We start from the raw sequence: 22991 nt of genomic DNA on the forward strand, positions 1-22991 counted from the left end.
GGGTGACCCATATCAATGCTTATTTCCCCATTGCCTGCGCACGCTGAAAGCTGAGCTAACGTAAAGTTATGTCAACTTTCTTCCCCTAGCAAATGTTAACAAGCTAGGATGTCTAATGTTAGTCAATCAACGCCATCAACTCGCCACAATTTTACCTGCAGAATATGTCTCAAAAGCTTGTGCAAGTTTATACACATAGGATATAAAACTATTTTGTTGGGTTGCTGTTGGGTAGCTTAACGGTAGCAAAACCTGGGGTAGCATATCGTGCTAGCTTGCTAGCGTGAGAGTGCTACCCCCCGTTCCAAAGGTCTTAAAATGCCTCCTTCCTTCCTCCCTTCCTTCCTTCCTATCAAGAGAGCAAGGAGTGTCCCATTTGGCTTAAACCTTCAGTTCCGCTTTAGTCAGAGACCTTGAAATACGTCATATAACGGTCATTTTTCAAGAGAGGGTCTGAGCTTCCTTGATGCCCTAATGGCGGCATTATTACCCATAACTCTGTGCGCCATTCCCAACCGGAGATTTTTGTTTTATTTCGAAAACAATGGCGGACATAATGGTTACGGTGGCTATGATAGCAGATTCAGTAGACCACAAGGATACAGACCTTAAATGTAAATATCAGCAGTAATTAAACAACTGTACTGATATTAAATGTACTAATAACATGCCATTCTCAAATTAAAGCCAGTGACATGAGTATTTTGGTGGTTTTTCACGATGTATACCGACTAGAGATGCGCGGATGGGCTATTATTTCATCCGCAACCGCATCACAAAACGCATGATCCGTCCGCTATCCATCCGCACCAATTTTTTTGACCAATTTTCAAAACCGCACCCGCCCGCCATCCGCCTGTTGTTTTTAGGTATAGGCGCAAGAAAGTTCTTGCCTGTTCTTGAAAGGAGACTGATCCAATGCCGCAAAGATATTTAAAGGATAAAGCCCCTAGTATGAAAGCCTATTGGCTATGTTGTAGCCTATCCCCAGAATATTATCAGTGAAGTGACGTCTGTCTCCGATCGATGCTCAGGGAGAAACTTTAAAATAGCCAAGCACATCGGCAAACCTGACCTTACCATAGGCTAGTAGGCCTACACTTTTTATCATTGTAATAAAACGCAATTTGGTACACCATTTTAATATGGTAAAATAGCCTTGTTTTTAGTTTAGAAGGAAACGCCGAGTCTGTTAGCCTAATTCCGAAATTTCACCGCATTGTAGGCTTTATACTGTAACAACCCCAACACTTGCCTGCTTGCCTTGCAAATCAAAGTTTTCCGACTATTTTTCTTACCTTCTTTCTTAGCTGGTGATGTTACTGAGCTAGAAGTTCTGAACATCTCGCGCTGCCAATGCCCAATGTCACTTCTGAGTCAAATCACTTCATCATCTCTTTGAAATTCCTTATTCCACGAGTGGTAGGCTACAATGACTGGCTGTTTTAAAATATAACTAATAGCCTAACGAAACAAAATAACCCAGGCAGTTTCATCTACGACACGGTAAGGCTTCTTCCAATACTGACAGCTGACTCATAGCTTGCAGGTTTGCGGCGTTGCAAAGAGACGTGACATGATAGGCATCGTCACTTAATTTGAACTTTTTTGCTTCCTTTGTTTGCTTTGTATGCATACACGGAACTAGGCCAATTTACTGCCTGATGAAAATTTGATTATTTAAAAATGTGCTTGGATGTAGGTAACGACATTTAACAATGTGTAGATATTTTGAATTTCGTTGGGTAAACCGCCACCCGCCCGAATTTAATTAAAATATTAATTTTTGTCACGTCACCCGCCCGATCCGCGGTTTAACCGCGGAGTCCGCGGGTGCAACCGCCAACCGCGCATCTCTAATACCGACAGTTAGCATACCTAGCTAGCCTAGCTTGGTAGCATTACCATTGGTTCTGAATGGCAGTTATGCTAAGCAGCTGGCTATCCCCCCACCTGGGACTGTAGTTAGACCGACGAAGAGGCACTAAATTGGGACACTTTTCGCTTGGCGAGCGGGGGCAGATGGCAGGCTCAAGGCGCTCGTTACAATGGGCTATTCCACCACCCGGGAATAGCCCGTTGGTGCACTTTTAATCGGACACTTTTCGCTTGACTAGCGGGGGCAATTATGCCATGATTGATTAACAAAGAATTGTCTGAATTCGTTAGGGAGGTATACGTTAGCCATGTCGCTGTCAGTAGCTTATGATGATTGCTCGCTTGCTAACAGCGTGATGACACCACATACTGCAGTCTGACAGAGCGTGCTAGTTCGAGCAGATACGTACACACAGCGTGATGACGCCACATCCTCTCTGAATAGAGTGTCCCGAATGTCGAAATTTACAGTCTTTTGGCATACCTTGATCTCTCGTCAGACACCTCTCTGACTGGACATCGAGGAGTCAAGAGAGCTCTCTTAGAATCGGAACGCAGCCCTAGTCCCGTTGTTATAAATAAACCAACCACATACAGTGGCGTGATCTGGCTTGGCTATGATACGGTTACTTAGATCGATAGATAGATACTTTATTTATATCTGTATGGACAAATTCTTGTGTCCACACAAATAGCTGGAAAGCTACAAACAGTCCTGAAAATCGTTCATGTTAAGTTGGATATTGTAGCGATCTGAGTCATACTTCAATGTTCTTCAATGACTTGGTCGTAGCAATATTACCGTTATTCGCTAACAAATATCAACAGCAACAAAATCAGGAACGTCTAGTTTTTCAGTTGACAAGATCATCCTCATAAAGGATCATATTCAAAATTATGATTAAACGTGTTCGTACCTTGGTTAAATTACATGGAAAATCCTATTGGTTTGTTAAGGTTTACTATGGGCAGGGGCGAAGTTTGCCACCCGGAAGTAAGATACTTGTTATTGTGACGTCATGCTGAATTGTCGTATTGGAAACCTTTATAATTTAACTTTTAGAACTAACATACCAATGGGACTACTTTGTCTCTTAAAAATATGTCTTATGTTAGAAATGCAGTTATTTGTTCTTACAGGACATATTTCAGTGATATTTTTTATGGAATCAAGGGTGGCTGAGTGGTTTGTGCTTGAGAGCTGAGCGCCTCCTGACTTATGCAGTGATTCCTCCTGCCCTCCAGGTGGTGGTAGAGTGGACTTTGAGGACTTTGTGGACCTGATGGGTCCTAAGATGCTGGCTGAGACAGCAGACATGATAGGAGTGAAGGAGCTGAGAGATGCTTTCAGAGAGGTTGGGCACCATTAAGTTTAATTCAGTTAAAATGTCTTGGCATGTTAAGTCCTCTAAGTATAAGAGGAAAAATGACTTCTGACTTTATCTCAGTGTTCTCTCTCTCCCCCCCTCTTGCTTTCTCTTTTTCTTTCTCTTTGTTTCTGTTTGTCTTTCTCTCTGTCCTTCTTTCAGTTTGACTCTAACGGGGACGGTCAGATCAGCCTGTCGGAGCTAAGGGAGGCCATGAAGAAGCTGATGGGAGAGCAGCTGAATCAAAGAGAGATTGACGAGATCCTCAGAGATGTGGACCTCAATGGGGATGGCCTGGTTGACTTTGAAGGTGTGTGCGATAGAGAGTCAGAAGTACAGAGAGAAAGAGAGGGAGAGAATAATAAGAAATTCAAAGGTGAAGGAATGTACAGACAGACTGAAAAATAATGCAAAACAGACTAGAGGAGACATATTTGCACAGTTACTGGTCTTTCAGTGGGAAGTAACATTAACAACTCTTTTCAGCATACCTCTGAGACTCATACACTCATACAGTGGCAATGACAACATCTTCTCACTTTTCATCCACAGAATTTGTTCGAATGATGTCCCGCTAACTGCCTGCACCCAGATGTGTGAAGCCAAGCTGGAGGGGAAAGAGCATGATGAGGGGTGAGGACACCCAGGACTAGGGATGGGAATTGATTGATAATTTAAGTTTATCGATCCTATTCCTCATCAATTCTCTTATCGATTCTCATTGGGCAAGGGGAAAAAAACTAAAAATAAAACTGGCATAGGCAAATAGTGGAAGCTGGTTTGCACAATGACACAAATGGCACTAACACAATAGACAGTGTCTGTAAGAGTTTACCTTCGATTTTAACAGATGAAGCGCTAACGTTAGCCACACTGCTGTTGCTTGGTTGAGATTCAATGTTATCGTCACTCCGTAGCGCATCAAAAACGTAACATTCTTTTGAATCCCCCTTTTACGAAATCAACGTTTAGCAAGCATTGCAAGTGGCCCTGTAGTCATCTTTTCGTGTGAAATATAACCACACTTTGAACACCTCTGCCTAGACGCCATGTTGGCTGTGGTCTAACAAAACAAGGCAGCATGTGTATGGCGTCATCATCGCGCATTTGCAAACGGCACTGGAATCGATAGCAGAATCGTTAAGGACTTTGGCTAACGATTCCAAGGAATCAATCCACTGCAATTCCCATCCCTACCCAGGACTAGCAAGACTGAGATATTGTCCAGTGAATGGTTACCTTATAGTGTCAAACCTGTTATGTTGTTCTATGTACAAATTCATGTTGTTTGTATTTTTCTAGCACTCTCGCCCTGTGTTGATATCAAAAGAAACATTCTGTAAATACTGTTGTAGATTCTTTTTGAATTTTTTTAATGTAAATGAATGGTTTAACCACCATTTGACCTCCCTGTGACAAGTTAACATAGTGTCTGATTCCTAGAAACTGACCTGAACTCAGCTGTGATCATCTCTGAAAAGAGTGGTTAATGGATTGAATCAGACCTTGTGGGAGATTAACCTATACATGTTATTACATATAATTTTAATCTTAGTTTATCCCACACATAATCTACTGACAAATTTGATGCAAAGAAGGGGATAGCACTTCACTTGAACCCTCCATCATGACAATTGTGGCAAATCAATTGTGATCATATTCATCATGACAATTAATGTTAAATGATATAACAGTGCCATGCCGGACTATCAGTGCCAGTGTCATATGCCACAACAGCCCATATCATGTGATAATAATCTGTCAGAGCCATTCAAAAGTATGTGATTATCATGAAAATGTTCGGAAATCTCTTTAAATCATATGTCATCTATCTTGTCGTGTTTATGACAAGCTGTGTTATGTTGCTTGCTTGTGTTTTATAAAGTAGGGTTTGGATGAACTGGTACCTGAAGATTCAAATAGCCTGATATACTGTACTACATGATAAGGTATCTTAAATAAACTACCAAGTGACTGTGAGTGAGTGTACAACATCATATTAACTCTTTAAGTGTGTGTTTACTGGGATTTTCACAACATTTTGCAAACAGTCATTAAAAAAACTACACCTGCTAAATTGCAGTATACTGCATTTATGTGACCCTGTTTAACATCCTACCAGTATCAGGAAAGAGAATTTAAATTATTTTATATTTTTGGCATATTTTTAGGAATTGTTCTATCCAGAGGGTCAGAGGTGTCAGTGATGTAATATTTACATATAGATCAATCCCATCAACATAAAGCACGTAGCACGTTGCTTATGTGACAGAGCCATCACATAATGGAAGGGGCTTCATTCAGTTACCCCTATAAAATACACTCAGGTTGATTATATAAAGGCTTTAAAACCATCAAGATTCCTTACTGTGACGGTTGTGGTGCGACCGCACATGACAAGCACACTCCTCCCCTATCTTTGCAACCACAAGCGCACCCAACAGACATGGTTTGCACACACACGCACAAACCCCCATGTGTAAAAATGGTGCTGGCCGCCATGTGTATATATGTTCATTGTTCTGTCTTGTTCAGTTAGTCTTGTCAAGTATGTGTACCCCATGTTGACTGCTGAGTTTTGACCGCTACTACTGTAGAAGCTAAGCAGGTATTTTAATTGTGCTTTGTACGGCTGAATATTGTCCTCTACTCCATTTAGAGGCAGAGCAGGTGAGACGGTTGCTCTTTGTCCTCAGTATGTTTGTGAGGCTTAGCAGTTCTCCTAGGTATTTTGAAGCCTATTAAAACTTTATATTTGAACCCTCACTCTGTCTCTGAGCTTTCGGGCCAAACCCACACATTTTCGACGGCAACCGAGGCTCGGCCCGTCACACTTACATAAAAAGGTAAAATAGAAGACAAAAACACATGTTTGGATGTTCTTACAGTTTTTTCCTATCGTTTTAGTCAATTTACCTAAACCATGTTCACATTCCCAAAACACTTAACACATTGAGCATACCAGTAGACCATGTGAACCAAACTGTGGATACTTGCCCCTATGCTTAGATACAAATGCTGGCAATGACACCTTCTTCCAAAATTCATGGATACCTGTCCCAGTCAATGTTCACTCCCGGCAAAACGCTGTGCAACTACAGCATATTTTACCAATGTTTAGATACTCAAAACAGTTAACTTTCAGTTCCAAACCTAACTTATCAATTATTACGTAAGATCACTGTAGATGGAAAGATGCTGCATTTGGACTGACAAATGAAGTTATATGTTTGTAAGAAAAAATCCTTTATTTTAGCAGATAGTTTATTTATTTTATTTTAATTATTATTATTTTAGTTTTCCTGTGCACCATAGTTCTTGGTGAATTGGCATGGCATTCCTTTTTTGAAATACAGCTAGACAGGCAGAATTTAGCAACTTTAGTGATTGTATGGGATATTGTGGCCTTTCACAACTCCCGCCAAGTCACAGGGTGGTTTGCAGCGCATCCTAGGATGGTGTCCCTATTCCTGCCGCCGTACTATCCTTTCCTCAACCCCATTGAGATTTTTTCTCCCCATGGAGATGGAAGGTCTATGACTAACGCCCACAGGACCAGATGTCACTTTTAGAGGCAATTGCTGCTGGGTGTATGGACATAGCCCCCGAAGACATCCAGGCCTGGATAAGGCATGCACAAAGATTTTATCCACGATGAATGGCAAGAGAAATCATATGTTACGATGTTGACGAAAATCTGTTGTGTTTGTGATTTGTTTCTTGATAAAATATTACGTAATTTTCCCCCCAAAAATCTTATTTTAGGTTTCTGATAAAACACTCATTTACAGTATTTGCAATTACAGTAAAGTTCATTTACAGCACTTGTCAATTGTGACATCTATTGTGAGAGGGAAACCGACATATGAACACTGTCAGCAGATTGCTGGCTTGGATTGGATTTTAGAATTATTTGTTGACTGTCATATTACAAACTTTATTACTGTAGTCCAAAGAAGTGTTTGTCTGTGTTTTTTCTCTTTTTTCAATGCAACACTACAGTAAATCTATGCCAAACTGGAGTAAACAGCAACATTTTATACATGCAATTGGCAATGCTTCAAGATGTTAATGTTATTTAGGTCATTGTGTTCTGAGAGGAAACATGTGTTACTGTAAGTTATGGCAGCATTGGTTGTGGTGTGGTTGTTGCAGTGCATTTTGCACCAAAGGTTAACAGATATGCAGAGGTGTGTGTCTCTAAAGCCCACTGTGTTAAGTGATAGGGAAAAGTGACCATGGTATGGGTACATGACCCAAAACGATAGGAAAAAACTGTAGTGTGCCTTAGGTCATTATATAATCACTAACACATTACTATTGAGTTCAGAATTCTTCAATGTAGTTGAGAGTTGTGTAGACTACTAAATTAAGACATTTCTTTTAAATTTAATTTAAGGATTAATTGAATACTCTCTTCTTTTTTAACATGTTGCCAACTGCGGGGCAATTCAGCTGGTTTTGCCTTACAATGTTTTGCAAACTCTTTGTTGAACTTCACAAGGAGGTCCTTCCAAACATCTGATGCTTGAGCACTCCTATCGGTTTGGATACATCAGTTGGAGATTTCACATTTGCTGGTAAACTTTTCAAATAACCACACCCATCAAACTTGACTTCTTCAATTCAATACTTTGGTGCATCATGCTAAATCATCTTATTGCATTTCTTTTATGGCATATTTAAGCCATCAAGAAATATACAGTACTGCCACTATGAATATGCTACACATCATTGCTTGAGAGTACAATGGAACAAAATTGCATACCAGATATGGATGCATTTAATGATGTACTGCACATCAATGAAAGTATAGAGTACATCTGCAGGTCGTTTTAAGAAGCAGCCATGCATTGAATGCAAAGAATGAGGGAGAGAATGAGGGAGAACATGTTCCCCACTACCCATGACATCAGCTCAGAACATAATACTTAAACAGTGTCTCAGTCTGCCCAATGTGTACTGGTAGAATACCTTAGTCCTGAATTATATACTATATTCATATGTTATTTTCATTTATTAAATGTCCATAAAGCAGTGATTGACAACACAAAGTCTCTCTCTCTCTCTCTCTTTGTATGTGTGAGTGTGAGTGTTTGTGTGTTCGTGCGTGTGCGTGACAGTGAACATTTAGAACTAAAACATACAATAGATGTGAAACTAAATGTTGATGCTATCATTCATTTCCGTAATTCACTGCATGGCTGAGGCTACAGTTTCCAACAATCAATTCATTCAATAGATAAGTCTGGATTAAGACCTGCACATTTAACTCAGTGTTACATTTGCATTAATGCATTTACATGTTTGTGTCCAAAAAGATGTAGAATTTAGTGTGGGGTAACACTGATGATGTTAATGCAAAGAAACTAGACTCGTATCTAGGCAGAGCCAGCATTAGGTGTTATGACGAAGAAGCGACTGGTTCACACTTTGCTGTGATTACAAAGGCATCATACCATCACAGTGCTGTTTCATTTGGGGCCGTAATCCCTTGGTTGTGTTCCAGGGTTCGTTGGCTTCACTCTTGTGGTGATTAAAAAGTCTAACCTTCAGTGTTGAGGCTGGACTCCGGTGGTGGCTCACTATTGAACTTGGTTTCACTTAATTTTAAGTTATCAAATTCTAAATCTGTTTAGATTGTGAATAAACCAAATTAAAGCATAATGTCTTCATAGCAAAATAAATACTTTCATTAATATTAACCCTAGGCTGCTTAGGGAACTGTTTCAGTGCCTTTCCCATGGGTTTGCACATACTACTGAGACACTGCCATTATAGTGCGACTCCATCTGGGATTGTGAAGTCAGTTTAATGTGAATAAATGTAAATGACAAGATTTTTATTTTTTATAATAATTTTTTATATTATTTTGTATAACACATCACAGATGAAGCTGACAAACACTACACTTGTATTGTGTGTATGGCTTGTGAGACCAGCAATTCACAGTTCTAGTGGAATAATTCAAAATACAAAATATACTGTTTATCAAAACATTTGATAAGAACAGCCGTCAAAACCAGAGCTAAAATGAAAATGTTCTCATAATCACATATTTAAAGCAACACTATGTAGGAATTGACTACTTTTTGAGGCATGTTTTTATAGGCAACTTGTTTTAGTTTTTTCCTTCAAAATCAAAATGTAAACACACTGTGGTTCCCACTAGCATAGTAGACTAGTGTACTATGTAGTTCTGGGGTCCCTGCTAAAATGTAGCTTTCACAGCACGTCATTGCCAACTACATTACCAAAATACACCCGCTAGCATGCCAATAAGCTTTTATCAGTGCCAACTGTGCTGTGCAGTTTTTGCAAGGTTTGCATTTGAATCCCTTCTAGAGTTTGGCCTCCCTCATGGGAAGGTCAGAGAATGCCCTGTCGGGCGCCTGCTCTCTCTCACTTGCCAGCCTTCTGCAGTGGAGATAGACATACAGAGGGTGGATGAATGCCGCTGAAGTTAGGAGCGTCAGAGCGATGTTGACCTGGAGAGAGATGGACAGCGGTTACAGGGATGAGGGTGAACGGGCAGTTATCAAGCAAGTGTTTGAAAGGTGTGCTGAGGTCTGGAACTAATTGATTTGAGGCAAGTATGCTTGAATAGAGAAAGCATTTTGAAATATTTAAAATTCTCTCTCCATTGCAGATTCAGAAGGTTTGCACTGACAAAAACTAAGTTATATTCTCAACTCTACTACATCTGTTCAGGAATGCTCTCAGTCTCTATCTTTAAAAGGCGTATATGACGTTAATTCATTATTTTTTTCCCTCTACAGAGCATGCATGGTTTTCTATGTTTTTATAGAAGAAGCATGCACAATACTCACATATAAGGGATCCCCCTGTAGTGCTTTAACCAGGGCGAAACAGGGGTACTGAAGAAGCGACACTAAAGCAGATAGTGACATCACCAGTCCATACAACTTCCCAAAATGGTGGCCAGGGAACCTGAAGGTAATTAAGATCATGTGCATCTGAGGTAACTGAGGTCACTCAGCTCTCCTTTAAGCAAAATTTTGCATTCATCTTGTATCAACTGACAAAATGGTAATTATACAAAACTGTACTTCTTTACTCACGCAATACTGATAAAGCAGGCATTTCCACCATATAGGAAGGATCGGTTGATGACCTGTAAAATGAAGGTGACGTACTGGAGTGGGAGGAGCGGGGATGTGGCACAGATGGAGAACAGCAGACACTGAAGGGAGGTCAGGAAGAGGGAGAGAACCGAGGAGCGCAGGTCAGCCTCCCTCTCCGTCATGCCTGTAGAGGGAAACAAAGGGATAAGGTTAGCTGAAGCAGATAATGTGTTGCAACTTATCATATTCACTTCCTCATATAATTCTGTAGAAAAGATCATGTGTTCTCACACCAAAATGATCACATGGGATTTGGTGTGGAGACATCTGAAGGTATATAGAATGAGGAACTGGTTCATGAAATGAGTTATCCAAACCACTTGAAGAGTATCTTTAAAAAACTTAACCTTTACCCATGACTAAGAGGTATCTCCCTTTAATCTATTGATTCATGTTGTACATGAGAATAGATCTAGTACTCACCTGAGGGCAATGGCTTGCCCTTGTGTCTGTCCATGAGGATGCCATTCCAGGGAGCACACAGAACTCCACACAACTGAGTGAAGGCAAAGGCGTTGGTATACTGACTCACTGGAATACAAATAGGGACAATGAGAGCATAAAGTCTGGAGGCACATTCTCCATAATGGCACACTTTAAGACACTGTTGCATATAACATTTTCACTTGATTGCAAAATGTAAAAGAAACATTTCTTTTGCTCACCAAGGATGGGGTCTTGGTCGGCCAGTCGGTTGAGCATTGGGTTTAAGGTGCCAATGAAGAGGTAGTGCCGGAGCTGCATGACAGAGAGCCACAGCAGATGCCACAAGAAGAACCAGGAAAGGACGCAGGACCTAAAACATGTCTCTGACAGCAGAAACAGAGACAGTAGTTTCCATATGGGCTTTCCTACTCACATTCTCGAATGAAGTTGATACCTAATGGCCAACCACTACCTTTCCCTGGAGCGTTACCAGACTGGTGAGCATCCTCTGGCTCTAATGGAAGACTATTCATCTCCCTCCGTCCCTTGGCTCCCTGTGATGGCTCGGCCACTTGGGTGCTCTCATACTCCTCCACGTTGTAGCTGCTTGACGTCCCACAGCTTATTCTATTCAATCAACATAGTGATACTGTGGTCAGTAAGAACCAGGGGGATTTACGGATAGAATCTAGACCTAGGCAAGTGTGATTCACTACCGTTTGGTCTCCATTTCACTGTTGCCTATCAGTTTGAATTTTTTTCTTAGGTCTGCCCTGCTTCCCCTTTTGACTCCACTCCCCAAAGTAATATGAGTTTAGCTTGTCTGACAGGGCAAAAGTGGATTCCTTAGATTATTACACGTGTTGTTTCCAAGTAAAGAAGCTTTATTGTGAGTGCTCTGTACTCTACATAAAAAAGGGGTCATGGACTTCATCTATGAACCAAGTTCATCCCAAGTCAAAAAGAACATCTAGAGCCAGGATACAGCAGGGTGTTCAGACTTCATCCGGAGATGATGGTTTCTCTCACCCATATGTGTAGCCCACTGGAGTGGGGTAAGGTATGTGTTTTATGGGCATGAGAAAGATGGTGCGAAGAACATGGATAACACTGCATGCAGAGAGGACGAGGAAAGAGAGTCGCAGAGAGATTCCACCTTCAAACAGCACCTTTGTGGAATGAGAGTAATGATATGAACATGAACTATAAAAAACACTTTTGTTACATTTAGGCATCAAAACATTAGAAACAATACAACCTCAATTCCCAGTCTTTATTCGAATGCCACTTTTTCTCTTCAAACATTCATAATTTAATGCGTGGTGGAACTGGGAGTACCTTGATAATAAGAAAGATAGCCGAGGACGAATCAAAGGCCCCGTTGTAGAGGGTGATGATGGTAGAGCGGTGTGTGCCAAAGAGGTTCCCCACCTAGAGGTGCAGGGGGAGGAGATGGAGGTTGTTTGGGGCCGTAAGGATAAGAATGGGTTTGATTTACAGTAATACAGATGAAAGTGCTGTGCAACAACTAGAGCAAACATTCATACCTGTATGTTGGTTATGAGAAACAAAATGCCACCCACGGCAATGAGGGACATAGCTGGGAAGAGCAAGTAGGAAAGCGCTGTTTGTGTGTGTGTGGGGGGGGGGGGGGGGAGAGAAAGATCTGTGAGGTTCATTCTTATGGGAAGGTATTAAAAACCTAAAACAGATGTATTTTTTCATTTTGTACAAAATTCAGATTCACCTGCACTGGATGCTGCCACCAACAGTGTCCCTGTGGTATAAAGGGATCTATTAGAGGGAGGGAAAAGATCATGCGTTAATTGACCCTGGAGGTGCTTTGTCTGACAGAGAAATGGATTGTCAGCATCCTTTTGGATAACCAGTGCACAATTCTGTGAAATGCAAAAGTATGAATTTCATTATCTTGGTGGGCTCTCTATAAATCCGTAACCAACAACACTCCAAAGTCCTCCATCGGACAAAGGAAGGGTAAAGTTTAAGGCTGAATCCCATTTCACCCCCTACCCCTTCGTCTTTCCCCTTCCCCTCCGTTTTGCGCGTTCACGTGTAGGGGTAGTGCTATCCCAATTCACGTTAAGACAGAGGGGTAGGGGAAGGGGAAGCGCTTTCTACCCCTCCAAACGGAGATTTTCCGAGGGCACACTTCAAACGGAGGGGTAGACTGATTTTCCTCAATGCATTGCGAACCCGTGATCATTAAAGAACAAACATCGCGCGAGTCCATTTAAAAATGTCGGAAACAGCAGGGAAAGCATCACACAAATGAAAGTATTTTCTTTGTAATTCATGATTTTAAAACTTGTTTGATGAAATGTTGCATTGTGTAAATAACAGCTGCAGGCGCCATGTTTGTTTATATCTGGTGAGTGACAGCTGTCGCTCTCCGGTAACGTAACAGCTGACGCTTCGTACTGATGACGTACGTAATTGTTGAAGGGCTATCCCATTTCGAAGGGCTAGCGTTCCCTACCCCTTCGTTATGGCTCCGTTTGAAAAAGCGAGGGCAAAGGGGTAGGGGTAAGGGTAGGGGTAGAGATTAGAAATGGGATTGGGCCTAAATCAGCTTTGCCCAACTTCAGTATGACAGATAGTGTAGCATAAAGCAACAGTACGCAGCAATTTGCCCTTTTATTGATTTTTCATTAGCAACTAGTTTTGGTAGTCTTCAAATTAATTTAGATGGTTTGTGGCCATATCGTTATCTTATTCAGTTTCTAATATCTTAGTTTGAGAAATGAAAAGGGGTAACATTTAGTTTTTAACATATATGCCTCTTATCTTTCAAAACACACACTCTAATGTGTTTATCTTTGCAACTACATGTCGTAGACTTTCCGTTTGCCATTTTCATGTTTTGGTCTGTTTAACTGTCTGACACACTTGCAGACATTTTAGGTGAACTTACATCCCCATGAGTCTGGTTGCTAGAGTCCCAAAGTGGTCGAAAATAAAGCCATTGGGCAAGGTGAGAAAGTTGTTGAGAAAGGAAGCAATGGTGAAGACCAAGGAGAATTGTTCATCTTGCCCACTGCAGTCTGTGCAGATTTGTGTGTGTTTTTGTGAAAGGAAAGAATAATAAAAAGGGAACAGGTACAGTTAAGATAATCAGCAGAATATTCAGCTTTCCATGTATAAAAACATCAAAATAGTACAGTTGCCCCATTGAAAACAGATGTTACAACATGTAAAAGGAGGTTTTATCTGTGATGATGTAGGCACCTGTATTCAGAAGAGTACTGTTGGGTTCCGTCACGTCCACACAGAGGTCAATGAAGTAGCCATCCACTTTAAGGACAAATGCTAGCGAGGCCCATCCGAACACCACACCAGCAAAACAGAGGCATTCAAGCAGCCCTGACACGAGGGTCAACCTGTAGCGCAGCCGCGCCCCTTCTTCACATCCAAGCATCTTCCTCCTCAACACCTGAAACTGGGTTCCCTTGAGTTTCCTAATGGAGTGGAAATTGCTGCAGTCTTCCACCTGTTCAGGACCACCCCTGTCACACTCTTTGCGTTCACGTATCACTCACAGTTTCCTTTTCTTTTCTCTTTACTGTCAGGTTTGGATGTCACTGGAGTGTTGTGGTCTTTTGGTCTACGCACAGTCACTTAGGAAAACTGAGGAAATGTCCACCAGGTACCGGATGGGGACAAAGACTGCTTCTCCTAACAACAACTATAGCACACTTCAAGACTGAACAGCTATATTGATAAATACTATGCTATAATACTACTACTACAACTATGGGAATAAATTACAAAACTGAAGACCAAAAGGAGGTATGAATATATTAGGGACCTATTGCAATTATAATAGTCTAGGAGGGTCTAACCAAGGTTTAACAGTAGTCACTTCCTGAGGTTTTGCCACTTCCTTCTCACTACACAACAAGTTTCTTAAAATAATTAGTTTCAGAGGTCTATGTCTTACAAAATGCTGATGGCTACATTGCATCCTCGACCTGTTGAGAGAAAATACATTACAGTATTGAAACTATGGTGAGTCTTATAATGATGATGCTCTACACTGCATAGTGGCCTAATATAACTAAACAGAAAGTCTTTGTTGTTCAGAGGGACAGATATATTGTTTGGTTCTCTCCCTGAATTGTGAAATTAGGATAAATAGAACTATACTTTCAAGGACCGTAGTTTCTGCATATAGGGACGCATATTTAGACTACTTGCTACACTGCATAATCCAGATTAGAGTATCTAATCTACAGTCTGTTCCTGACCACTCTATATACTGTTAAATTCATGAAAGAAATAGCCTGCTTTCCTACTTCAAATAACCACCAAGATCTTTCCATATCAATATTCTATAAATATGTAGACGAAACAGGTTAATCGACAGTAACAGTATGGGGCCAAATTGTTTATCCCACGTGATTGGCTCATAAATAGAAGTAGGCTATAGTCGCTATCCAATTTTCTCGATCTAACAAAACAGTTACCTAAAGTGAACAACAATTATCGTCCACACTTACTCTGCCCGATCAATTTAATCCAAGTTTCTTTCTCCTTTTCGCAACGACGTCAAGCGGTACATTCCTCTACATTGTACTTTAACACCGACTTTACCGTCAGCGCGTGCGCATTCTGACAGTCGCATCCGTTTCTTGTTGTCGTTTTGTGATAAGAATAGTCCGTCATAGTTATTAAACTTTAATTTACACCGAATGCCATATACACGGACAGCAATACTAACATTTTTATCCACAAATTCAGAACAAGGAATCAACAGAGCAGCAGTAAAATATTAGCGTTACTAAATTATTATCATCATTTTAATTTATCCGGGGGATAACCCATTCAGATTGCATTTTAAGTGAGCCCTAGTAAAAAATACATAAACAATGAAAATATTTCCTAGACATCAATAAGAGACAAACAATAACATTAACTTAAAATGAAACAAATTGACTCAAATCAAAAGGATACAAAACATAAAGTAACAAAACATGTTAACACAAGCTGTCTGAGACAATAACACTCGTCAATAACACATTCTCTTTTTCAATTTCAGATTTTACATCCAATTTTAAGGCATGTGTGCAAAGAATTCTAGAAAAGAGAGGTATTAAAATAAAGTCTGCATTACTTTCAATAAGACAACCAATAATTCCTGTTACAGCACAAGACAGATATGTAAAATAACTATTCAAGTTTCCATAAGTGCATATTATGATTTATGATTTTGTGAGGATCCCAATTAGCTGATGCAGAACATCATCTCTTCCTGGGGTCCACACAAAAAATGAAAACATGACAACAGGTAGGATAAAACAACCGCAAGAAATACAAATTTGTAGAGAAAAGTACAACAAAAACTATTCACAAATATCTCAACATCTCACAAACACATCATTATACATGCATGTTCTTTGCTATATTCAGTTATCCATACGTATACACACTAAGTTCATGAGCAAATATAGAAAGTGAAATCCTACAACATGTTCATATACATATTGATATACACACATATAAAATGTACAAAATATGGTTACAGACTTAGGCTGAATCCCATTTCACCCCCTACCCCTTCGTCTTTCCCCTTCCCCTCCGTTTTGCGCGTTCACGTGGAGGGGTAGTGCTATCCCAATTCACGTTAGGACAGAGGGGTAGGGGCGAGGGGAAGGGCTTTCCACCCCTCCAAACGGAGATTTGGACACCGAGGGCACACTTCAAACGAAGGGGTGAGACCGATTTCCCCCAATGTATTGCGAACCCGTGATCATTAAAGAAGAAACATCGCGCGAGTCCCTTTAAAAATGTCGGAAACAGCAGGAAAAGCATCACACAAATGAAAGTATTTTCTTTGTAATTCATGGTTTTAAAACTTGTTTGATGAAATGTTGCATTGTGTTAATAACAGCTGCAGGCGCCATGTTTGTTTATGTCTGGTGAGTGACAGCTGTCGCTCTCCGGTAATGTAACAGCTAACGCAGCGTACTGATGACGTACGTAAGTGTTGAAGGGCTATCCCAATTCGTAGGGCTAGAGTTTAAACCCCTTCGACTACCCCTACGTTATGGCTCCGTTTGAAAAAGCGAGGGCAAAGGGGTAGGGGTAAGGGTAGGGGTGGAGATTAGAAATGGGATTGGGCCTTAGGGTCCTCAGATGTCGTGTCACTGTTTCTTTGTGTGCTTTAGCAATTAGAGCTGGGTTCTATTTTACAATGGCTAGATACAATACTGTGTGCTGTTTTGATTGTGGTCTAGATGAAGTGTGAATAACTTTGAAGTGTGAATAACTTTAAGTGAAATGGCTTTAAATCACTGAGTTTTCTTCACTTAAAGAATTGAAGTTTCATGACATTACTACTAAATGTTAAGTATATTCTACTAAGTGATGACATTACTACAAAATTCTGAGTTCTTTGTAGATATAGTCGAATGAGTAAACCTAAGTGTTAAGTTAAGTTAAGTGGCTTTCAATTACTGAGTTTTATTCACTTAAATAATTGAAGTTTTATGATATTACTACCAAATGTACTAAGTGTGTAGCCTGGATACCAGCCTGAACTCCGCCCACAAAATTTTTGGGCTGGGAGATTCAGTCTGGAATCGAGTTAGTTGGGAGAGATTTAACGTTTCAAAAAGGTTGAAACGCAATCTAAACCAATCAAATTGTAAGGGCGGGCTTTATACGTTGATGGACAGATATAGATAGAATATACCGGAATATACATCGAACAAAGATGGCGCCGTCTCGGGAGCTTAGTGGGACATATTTTATATGATTTAAGCTATCTACACGACTTTTTTATGTCTACATTGACTCGGTTAGTTGTGTATACGCAAAACGAGTGTTGCCGAGGATTTTAGGTCCTAACTAAAGCACTCTAGACCATTATTGATCGGTTATGCTAACGCGTTGGCCAAAATAATCGTTGAAACTAATGGTAGCTTCTAGCCTTGAGTGCTAATTAAGTAACGTGAGCAGGCATATCTCAGCAGATATTGACAGCGCATTCATTTTGAAAGAGGAACAGAGAAACGCGATCAAGGCATTTGTCGATTGAAAAGATGTTTTTGCCGTCCTTCCTACGGGAGCAGGTAAAAGTTTAATCTGTCAGATGGTAATACTACGTTGCGCTGATTGGTTCTAGGTATCCAATTCAGCGAAGAGGAATTTTCTTTCCTGGTTCGTTGAAACACGCCCCATAATCACAGCCCAATTGTCCGATCTCAGACTCATATTCTGACTAGAATTATGAGTATGACATCGTCAGGCTACTAAGTGTGATGACATTACTAAAAAATTCTAAGTATATTCTACTACTTTGTAGAAAAGTCGAATTAGTGAATAACCTAAGTGTTAACTTAAGTTAAGTGGCTTTCAATTACTGAGTTTAAGTCATGACCAGAGTTCATTATGGGAATGTGAATGCTCTTGACAGCTGAAAAGCATTAAGTAAATTAAGTCTGTAATTAATTTGGCAAAAAAACACACTACAAATCAGCCGTGGTTAACCTAACGTGGTCACAACGTTAAATTGAATCGCTCCTCTTGCTGTTTAACAATGTTATGGAAGTGCAAGTACTGTCCTCATAGCTGTGAAAAGAGAGCACAGCTATTTAAACATTATAGACTGAAACATGCAAGTAATGCGAGAACATTTCCATGTTTGCATCAGGAATGTCTGTGTACGTTCAGGTTATGCTTCATTTGGGGAAATGCAAGCTGCCACCAAAAATTCAGACGCTTAAAAATCAGCTTGCAGCTTGCGAGGTGCTAACAAACGTTTATTTTTTTATTTATTTTTTAAGTTTTGTATTTTTGGTTTTGTAAAAAGAGTTGAAATAAAAGTGAAATAAAAAGCTTGTAATTCTTAACTTGTAATTAAGTGCATTGAACTTACATAGTTAAGTGTAGTAGTTATGCAAAGCGATTGTTATTGCAAAATATTTTAAAGGCACCCAGTGCAACTTTATAGGCTTGAGACAATTCAATTTCTAGTCTTTTTTACACATAGTAAGCTTCAATAACTCCATACCATTACATATCGACATTCAAGGAGCAAAGATGAGACGTCGTTGTGTGGTGAGAACTGATAGAAAATCGTACACAACAACAATCGCCATGGGGAGAGGCCATTTTTGCAATAGATTTTAAGGTAAATGTACTCAAAAGTTTTCATTACACATTACTTGGTGTTTTTAAGGCAACCACTTTCCTCAAATATTTTAAGTAAACTCAACTTATCTGGGCTTAGTGTGTTGCAATAGATTTTAATTTAAATCAACTTGGAATTTTAATGTTCATTGAACTTAATGCTTTAAGTGTAGTCACTTTGCAAAACAGTTGATATTGCAATAGATTTTAAGTTAAATCAAAAGTTTTCATTTCACATTACTTGGTGTTTTTAAGGCAACCACTTTCCTCAATTTTTTTAAGTAAACTCAACTTATTGGGGCTTACAGTGATAGGTACTGTATGTGTGTTAGAGCGGAGTGTCAGTTGACTATACAAACAATTAGGAATTTTGAATACATTATTGATTCTGACCAAAACAGATCCCTTCACATCATACTGTCGACTCCCAAATGGCAGACTAAGAGGTTTAGGTTAGGCAGAACCTGGCTAGGAGACTTATAGGGAAAACTGATGTCATTAGGTGACCCTCGTCCTGTAGCTTGTGTGGATCCCTGTGATGGGAACACTGCTGCTGTGTTTAATGCAAAACTAAGACGTTAAAGAGAATCATGGCCTTTATTTTCAGATCTTTTTGGGTCCAAACCTTTACTTAGGACAAGTTACGATCGAAAAGTCCAGTATTGAGTTAGAACATAGGGTCTGACAACATGGAGAGGATCCCTACAGATATACACTTGTGTCTGTTTACCTCAATAACTGTAGAGAAGCTGTAGAAAAGGATAGTTATACGGTCAGTGTCTTTGACCGCTCTCTGAGGGAGCACCCCACTCAGTGCCTGTAGTGGATTATCCAAAGGAGGCGCTCTACGACTATAGGCACTGAATGGGCTGCTATGTCTGAGACCGGAGGAGGAGAAATTTAAAGCCCCGACTGTACTGTAAGCCATTTTCTAAGTTTTCCTTTAACTGCCAGTTGTTTCAGAATATCCTCAGACACCTTACATGAATGGGGCAGTATACGCATTATCCCAATATTCTGGTTCTTGCAGATTCGGGGCCTCCTAAATTGTCTTCATCTGCTCACTTCCCCACCAGACAGCCAATGTGTGACAAGACGCATCTATTGGTAGATTATTATAGAATTATGTATAGAAAGCACTTGGATAGATACAAAAATCATTCATAAGTGTGTATGTAAAGGTCTTTTTATTGCCTAACATTAGCATAATCAAGCGCACACCCTTTTTATAAACTTCAGGATATACACAAAATAAATCCATCCCGCATTTATACAGTTTTTCTCCATGGCAGTAAACTATTCTATGCCAAGTACACTGTACTGCAGTGCAGTTCTACGATGAGTTTTGAGGTGCTGATCCAGGTGACTCTTGCGGATGAAGCATCGGCTGCACACGACACAGGCATACGGGCGGTCACCAGTGTGAGACCTCTCATGCCGCTTCAGGTGGCTCATCCGGGTGAAGCGGAAGCCACAGAGGCTGCAGCAGAACGGCCGCTCCTTGGTGTGCTTGGGCATGTGCCGCTTCAGTTGGCTGAGGTAGGGAAAGCCCTGCCCACAGTATTTACAAGCGTAGCGTTCACGCTGGGATGAATCGGAGTCTCTAGGTTTCTGTGCTACTGCCACCTCACCACCATGGCCAGCTGTGAACCCAAGCCCTGGAGCTGCTCTCTCAGCAGATATGTGAAGATCTGTGGGCAGCGGAGGACAATTTTGGGGAAGGTTTGAGTCACAGTAGGATACACTGTGTAGGAAGTGGTCTGGCAAGGGATTGCCCAAGCTCCCCATATGCAAGTCTGATGCCAACGTATCCAAATCTGAATTTGGACCTTGCCTCTCTGACTCCACCTGGTGGACAGGCTGAAGTGGACTCAGCTGATGTAGTGTGAGTGAAATGCCATACGGCTCTGTACTGTCCCCTGTTGGTGAGTTTTGAATACAGGTGTTTAGCCTCTCCATCTTTATGTTGCACTCCTGATGTTGCGCTACAGTGAGAACATAAGAGACTTAAACTCATTGATACTATCAGGAGAACCATTATGACTTACTTACAGAACTTAACAGCATAACACCTCAAAAACATGCAACTCATACTACTACCATTACAAAACAATCTGTGCTTTTCCCTCCTAAACATATCTTTACAGATGTATACATTATATTGACATTTTTAAGTATTACTGCATTAAGGATAAAGGCTCTCATTCTTACCTTCACTCCAGCCACTTTCTGCTCCAGGCACTGTGTTCAACAAGTTATCCTCCACTTGCATCTCCTGTTTAATGAGGCACGGCAAAGGCTCTCTGTGCTCCTCCTCTAGAGTTAAACTAATCTACATGAATAAAAATAAACAAATAGAGTTCACTGCTCAATTCCTAAAAGTTTACCCCCATATAATTCTATGTTTCTTTCTGTACAAGTAAATCATTTAAGCTGGACCCTGTTCTGTCATCACCTTTTGTGACACATACAATGACAATGCTTACATGTTCTTGGGCACATATTTCTTGCTGTTGATAGATTTCTTCTGACGACTGCAGGTCATTCCACACCCTGCAGTCCTGACGCAAAGAGGTCTTTCCATGGTTATTCTTATCTTTGTTTTCTGGAGAATGAGCATGCAATGAGAAACCTGATGACTAGGAGGTATTCTTAATCACTCAGTCGCACATTTCTTTACATGAACTTCACATTTTAACCCACTGACACTCCAGAACCTGGCAAAACATCTAAGAGATAACAGAAGCTATAGCCAGTTAAAGCCTGTCATGAGAGAACCAGTAGCCTAGGACCAAATGAGCACAAGTGTGAGTTTTGTTAATAGTAGGCCTAAATGTGTATTAATGTGCTGCCTTTACCATAGAGGTATAAAATCTCAAACTTACGATGCAGTGTTCGGTCACAGGCGAGATGAGTTGCCACGTGATCACTGTCACTTCTGCAGTTTACGTTCTCCTTCTGTCTTTTACCAAGAACGCTAAATTCCTTTCGAGATGCTACTTTATCTCTCTGATTTGGCGGTAAAGTGGTACTCTTTGCAACCACGCTTTCACTCCGGCCTCGTGATGTCTCTAGAAGCGAAGCTGTATAGTCCTCCATTAGTTTACCGATGTCTGCAATAGCGGATTTCACCAGAACCTCCATTATGGAGGACAACTGACTGTAGAAAACCTCGAGCTCTATCATTATGTTTGTTAAAGACTAAATAGATTTGGATTTTGACTTCGGAGACAAAATCAGATGGAAATATAGTTGAGATACGCCGCTGAATGCCACCCAGCATCTGACTTAAGTAACACAAATGTAGTGAACACTAACATCCAGCGATTCAACTGGGCATGATGCGTACACAGAACACAAATCCTGTTACTAATACTCACGTGCCGTAAACTCCTGAGAAGAGGTGACTGAGATTTGCCATGGTCCAGTATGCTCGTCCTCACTACCATTAATCACACTATTTACATAACAGAGTAACGCAATTAAATTACAAAATAAATGTAATTGTAAACCGGTACAGAGGGGAAAGAAAGCAATTAGAAAACAAAGAGGTTACAATGGGGTTACATCTGAATATATTCTTTTTGTTAAAAAGTTTTAAATCTCATACAGTATGTAGCCAACGTATCATTAATTCTTTTGCTCTATTCACTGTAGAGACAGGCTCCATTAATTTGGAAGTATAGGCTCAACTTTTGAGGATGGCTTTTGATTGGTTATCTTCCAATCAAAAAGTTATCAAAAGTAACCAACTGTAATAAGTTACATTATTAAAGTAGTTACATTAGTCATTACATTTTAACAGGGTAACTAATCTGTAACCTACTGCACTTCAAAAGAAACCTTCCCAACCCTGATCACTACCAAGGCCTATTTACAGATTAAGCAAGATAATATCATAGCAATTTATATTATACTGTATATATTTTTAATATTAGTTATTTATAGTTAAGTTACTGCCAGATGCTTTAATCCCAAATCATATAAAGATATACATATGTTCTCAATAATAATTGCAATTATT

General features: G+C 40.2%; 2 protein-coding genes across 2 annotated transcripts in view; one reads left to right on the forward strand and one right to left on the reverse strand.

Annotated features, from left to right (window-relative positions):
* Positions 1-3823, forward strand: part of cabp2a (calcium binding protein 2a) — a gene marked incomplete at both ends in the record, with an annotated part of 18385 nt that extends 14562 nt beyond the window's left edge. The window contains 3 exons of the mRNA XM_080836289.1: positions 3124-3233; positions 3408-3555; positions 3798-3823. Of these exons, the coding sequence (XP_080692415.1) occupies positions 3124-3233; positions 3408-3555; positions 3798-3823 (284 nt within the window). The remainder of the gene's footprint in view (positions 1-3123; positions 3234-3407; positions 3556-3797) is intronic.
* A 5763-nt stretch (positions 3824-9586) lies between these two features.
* On the reverse strand, positions 9587-14480 carry slc43a3a (solute carrier family 43 member 3a; the record flags this gene model as incomplete). The annotated part of the gene is made up of 12 exons (XM_080836723.1): positions 14063-14480; positions 13749-13878; positions 12564-12610; positions 12364-12440; positions 12155-12247; positions 11846-11985; positions 11289-11443; positions 11056-11199; positions 10814-10921; positions 10328-10514; positions 10076-10196; positions 9587-9733 (listed from the first exon to the last, which is right to left on the reverse strand). Exons 1-12 carry the CDS (start codon positions 14250-14252, stop codon positions 9587-9589), a joined length of 1539 nt encoding a protein of 512 aa, XP_080692849.1. The 5' UTR covers positions 14253-14480.
* Between the last annotated feature and the right edge of the window lie 8511 nt (positions 14481-22991).

Source organism: Sprattus sprattus, assembly GCF_963457725.1.
Source record: "Sprattus sprattus genome assembly, chromosome: 4".
NCBI classification, from domain to species: Eukaryota; Metazoa; Chordata; class Actinopteri; order Clupeiformes; family Clupeidae; genus Sprattus; species Sprattus sprattus.